General features: G+C 36.8%; 1 protein-coding gene across 1 annotated transcript in view; it reads left to right on the forward strand.

Annotated features, from left to right (window-relative positions):
- Positions 1-5,488, forward strand: part of SLC12A2 (solute carrier family 12 (sodium/potassium/chloride transporter), member 2) — a 148,457-nt gene that overhangs the window by 55,813 nt on the left and 87,156 nt on the right. The window contains exon 5 of the mRNA XM_006870688.1: positions 3,751-3,890. Within this exon, the coding sequence (XP_006870750.1) occupies positions 3,751-3,890 (140 nt within the window). The remainder of the gene's footprint in view (positions 1-3,750; positions 3,891-5,488) is intronic.

Below are 5,488 nucleotides of genomic sequence, written 5' to 3' on the forward strand. Positions count from 1 at the left end.
GAGTGCCTCTTGTGCTGCCTCACTTTCTTGAAAAATTTCAATTTTTATTCCATCTATTCCTGGTACCTTGTTCTTTGCCAATTCTTTCACTGCGCTTTGGACTTCCTCCCGGAGTATCATTGGCTCTTATTCATATGGTACCTCTTGAAATGGTTGAACATTAACCATGTGTCGTTGCAATGCACAATGGAACCTACTAATGTTCCCTGGTCTCGTGTCACGTTACAGGTTGAACGATTGTGATCCATTGTGTTTTCATTAATAATTTTTGGACTTAGATCACCAGGCATTTTTTTTTTAGTTTATCTTTGTTTGGAAGTGCCACTGAAACCTGTTCAACATTCTGGGAACACACAAGTCTTCACTGACAAAGAGCTCGTGGCTGCACATGAGAAGCATTGGCTAGGAATCTGACACACGGGAGTTCCATCAGTCAATATTGATTCAATGTCAACTGTCTTTTGTTTTGTCTTGACTGAGTTGGGGTGGGTGAGGGGTGTAGAGTTTAATATCTATTCCAGTTAAAACCCAGAATATATAACATTGTAGATAGATAGCTCTGGAAATCGAAAGGCAATCTAGCTTTCCTGCTTCATGTCTTAGGTGAAGTTTTATATATTTGTATTTCAGTCAGTCAGCAGATAATTATAGAGCACTTACTTTGTGATAGACACAGGGAAGTCCATGACAGACAAGTTTCATGGAGCTTATGTTTGGATTTCAGTAGCTGTTGTTTTTTAGATCTAACTGTTAGTGTAGTGGTTACATATTGGGTTGTGAACCTCAAGGTCAGCAGTTCGAAACTACCAGCTGCTCTGTGGGAGAAAGATGAGGCTTTCTGCTCCCGTAAAGATTTACCGCCTTGGAAACCCTGTTCAGGGTCGCTATGGGTCGGAACTGACTCTATGTCACTTAACAACAACAACAACAACTGTTAGGCATGATTCTGTTGTCTTGACACATACTTTGTTTAATGGAATACTGCTGCAAGTTGGATTTATAATTTGTATGGATAATAACAGTAGACATGAAACAGGCTTTTTTTTTTTTTTTAAAGCAAAATTAAGTCTTATGCAGATTCTGTGGATTAATCTTTTTTAGTTGTCTGCATCATAATAAGCTAGAATTACCTTTTTTCTGTTTTCTGAACTAATTGAGTTCCTCCTCACTTTTACCGATAGATGAAAGCAAACCTTGGAAAATGAGAAAAAATAGACATTTTTCTACATATTGTACTGATAGAAAGTGCTTTCTATATTGGTAAAGCCCAGTTATCATGGATTATCAAACTAGCTGGACTGCAAAGTCAGTGTGATCTGCCAAGTTGGCGGTTCAAGCTCACCAGCTGTTCCTTGGAAACCCTATACCGGGTCGCTGTGGATTCAAATCAATTCAGCAGCACTTAACAACAATCAAACTTTTATGTTTTGTTCATTGCCAAGCAAGTAATTCTAAAGTAGAATTCAACTCCATAGTTCTTTACTTTTTAGATAGCTGATTTCTTTGAAATTGTAACTTTCTTTCAGATTAGTGAAATGTTTGAAGCCATAGAAGACAACTCTATAAACTGTATTCTGAAGTTAAGTAGATTTAAATATAGCACATATATGAAATCAAGATAAATGATTGCCTTAATTCCTTGTTAGTATTGGAATGAAGTTAAATAATTTAAATGAATTTTGGAAAATTTTAAAAAGAAAGCATATTAATGTAAAATAATTATAGTAGTTTAACAGATTTTCCTTGTGATTAATTGTAATATGATTTACTATTTTGAAAACTTTCTCTTTTAATTTCTTTATTTGTTAATGCAAAACTTCAGTGATAGTTGATTATAATTGTGTTCAAAAGATTTCTGAGAAAAGTTTTACGTTATGGTTCATCTTACAAAGAAACCACATGAGATTAATATTAAGAGGCTCAGATTGCTTGTTTTCCTTCAAGAATTCCAAGATGTGAAACATTAGTAATTAATAAAAAATTCGCTATTTTATCAGTGTCTGCTGTTAAGTGTTGTAGAGTCAATTCTGACTCATAGCAACCCTCTGTGGGTTCCCAAGGAATGACTGGTAATTTGAACTCCCAACCTTGTAGTTAGCATTGCAATGCTTATCCTACAGTGACACATAAGGACTCCATATCAGTATCTAGAGACATGTATATGCCCTCTGGTAATTTCAATATTAGTAAAACTAAGTTTATAATTATGACCTAGCAAGATTTATTAGAATACAAATTATGTATCTTTGCAATGCTAGTGTATGCTGTTCTTTTAGTTCATTGTGAGACTTTTTTTTTTCTGCTTATTCCTCCCATTCCCAGAAAATTGTCATACTAATGTAAGTAATTGAAATGATGTCAACTGTGTGATTTTCTTTTTTTTTAACGTTTTAATTTTCTGTAGGTAAAAGTTTACACAGCAAATGAGTTTTCCATTTAATAATTCATATACAGATTATTCCGTGACATTGGATGACCCTCCCTGTGTCCACCCTGCTTTCCCTGGTCCAGTCCTGCCTTCTCACATTTGTTTTTTAGAAAGATACTGTCCTTTTTGGTCGTGTATAGTTTATAGTCCTAAGGTGCACATTCCTCACTGTATTATTGTTAATTTTATAGGACAGTGTGTTTGTTTGAAAAGTTGTCCCTGGAAGTACCTTTGCCTTCAATTCCGACTTAGAGGGTTGGCTTAGGGCAGTAGTTGCAGGGGTTCTTCCAGTCTCTATCAGACCAGTAAATATGCCCCCACCTTTTTTTTTTTTTTTTTTTTTAAAGTGAGCTTGAGTTTTGTTCTACATTTTTCTCCCATTCTAACTAGGATCTTTTATTGAGTCCCTGAAGAATGGTAGGTAGTTGTAACTAAGCATCATCTAGTTCTTCTAGTCTCAGGCTGGAGGAGTCTGTGGTTTATGTGGGGCTATAGTTCTTTGAGCTAGTTGCTGCCTTGAATCTTTGGTTTTCTTCATAACTCTTTGCTCCAGGTGGAAAGAAACCAATAGTTGTATCTTAAATGGCTGCTTGTGGGCTTTTAAGAACCCAGATGCTATTCACCAAACTAGGATGCAGATCATTGTCTGTAAACTGTGTTGTGCCAATTGATACAACTGCCCTGTGAAATTGTGGTCCTTAGTTAGCCCTTCAATACCAGTAGCTCAGTCCCATGAGGTGTTTGAATATGTTTAAGAAGTTTCCATGACTGTGCCTCTATGTGCGTATCCATTCAGAACATCAAATTATATATGTAGGAAAACCCACAACCATATGTATATGTGTGCACATGATGGTAGTCTAGCCCAACCTTCCATACCTATATAAACTGCAAATCTACTATGTATCCATTCAGCAATTACCAATTTCAACTGTGATTTTAAAGGCTGAATTAGCATTCAAAAATAATTTAGAAAATCACTGATATCTATGAAATAGTATCATAGTTCTTGGTGTCTATGAATATGATGGAGAAGCTGATAAGCTGTTGCCCATTTCATTCTAAGTTTTAGACAAGAAAAATGGGATTTAAATATCAGAGTGACATTACATTACGTAGAAGGAGAATTCTCTGAATGTTGAGAACTTAATACATGAAATGGTTTGTGAAGTATTCTGTTTGGGGTGTTTTCTTCTGTCCCTCACCCATTTGCCTATTGTAGACATCTGCTTTGTGATCTCTTTTGTGGAATTAAGTGTTTCAAAATAAGATTGGTGTTTTAAATCCTATAATTTCACTACTTTTTTCCCTTTTATTTTTAGGGGGAGCATATTATTTAATATCTAGAAGCCTGGGGCCAGAATTTGGTGGTGCAATCGGCCTCATCTTCGCTTTTGCAAATGCTGTTGCAGTTGCAATGTACGTGGTTGGTTTTGCAGAAACTGTGGTGGAGTTGCTTAAGGTAATTCACTTTTTCATTGAGTCATTAATTTACCAAAGTTTTATTGAGGCCTATGTGTCACTCAGGAACTCTGGTAGCGTAGTGGTTATGAATCGGGCTGCGAACTGCAAGGTCAGCAGTTCGAAACTACCAGCTGCTCCATGGGAGAAAGATGAGGCATTCTGCTCCTGTAAAGATTAACAGCCTTGGAAACCCTGTGCAGGGTCGCTGTGAGTCGGAACCGACTCCACGGCACATAACAACAACAACAACAACAATGTGTCACTCAATCTGAATGCCTGAAAAGCAGTGATGTACAAGCAAAAGAAATTTGCCCTTGAAGACATTTAGTGGGGGATGTAGACAAAGAAAAATTTTAGAAAGTATGGAATGAGAAGTCCTTAATTGAGGAAGTCTTTATAACACAGAGTAAGTGAGGCACTTAACCTTTTATTCAGGAATAGGGATGATGGGGGAGCATCATCATGGAAGGGTTTCCTAAGGAAGGGTGTCTAGACATTAGTAGGTTTATTTTGAGGCTTGATGGACCTGGGGTAGAAGGAGAGTAAGGAAGAACAGGAAACAAAAACCAGGAAATGGTAGAATACAGTGCATTAAGGAAGCTAAATATTTTACCATGATGGATTATAAAGTGGCAAGATCAAGTCATAAGGCTCTTCTTGTTTACAATTTCAAGTTTGAGTCTTTTTTTTTTTTTTTTCCATTTTAACACTTTATTGAATGTATAATTTTTATGTCTTGATTGGAGTTGAAGATTATGATGATCAGATTTGTACCCCAGAGAAATAGCTGACCATAGGCCAGAAAATGGATTCAAGGGATCACAACTAGAGACAGCGATCACTTCAAAGTAGCTACCTCAAAGAAGAAATGTTGGCATTAAAACAGTGGCTAGTAGAGCTAGAGATATATGGGTGAATTTGAGAGACTTAGAAGTTGAACAAGTGGAACTTTATAACTGATTAGATTTGGGGAATTAGAGAAAGATCAAAGTGTCCTGTTTATTCACAAATGTCTGGCTTCAGTAGTTTGGTGGAAGGTCATGCCATTTATTGTGAGAAAGTGAACACAGAAGAGTTTAGTGTTAGATGTGCTAATTTAAGGAACTGGGATTATATCAAGGAGAGTTTCCAGAAGGCAGATGATAATACTGCTGTGGTGTTCAGAAGAGAACGTGTTTAAAGAGATAAAATCAAGAGTCATTGAGATGTATGTAATTAAAATACTTGAAAGTGAAACAGGAATCCTCAGTATGAATAGATGAGAAGAACCTCAATCAACACCTGTATTTGTTCATGATAGGTTAGTTTGTAGCTCTTTTCTTTTAGAGTAGTATGTAGTATATTATACTAAAGTCACCAAACAAACCCACACCCATAGAGTTGATTATGACCCATAGTGATCCTATAGGAAAGACTAGAACTGCCCCTGATCTTTATAGTAAGGAGCTCTGGTAGCATAGTGGTTACGAATCAGGCTGCGAACCGCAAGGTCACAGTTCGAAACTACCAGCCACTCCGAGGGAGAAAGATGAGGCTTTCTGCTCCCGTAAAGATTTACAGCCTCAGAAACCCTGTACAGGGTCGCTATGGGTCAGA

Source organism: Chrysochloris asiatica, unplaced genomic scaffold (genome assembly GCF_000296735.1).
Source record: "Chrysochloris asiatica unplaced genomic scaffold, ChrAsi1.0 scaffold00147, whole genome shotgun sequence".
NCBI lineage: Eukaryota > Metazoa > Chordata > Mammalia > Afrosoricida > Chrysochloridae > Chrysochloris > Chrysochloris asiatica.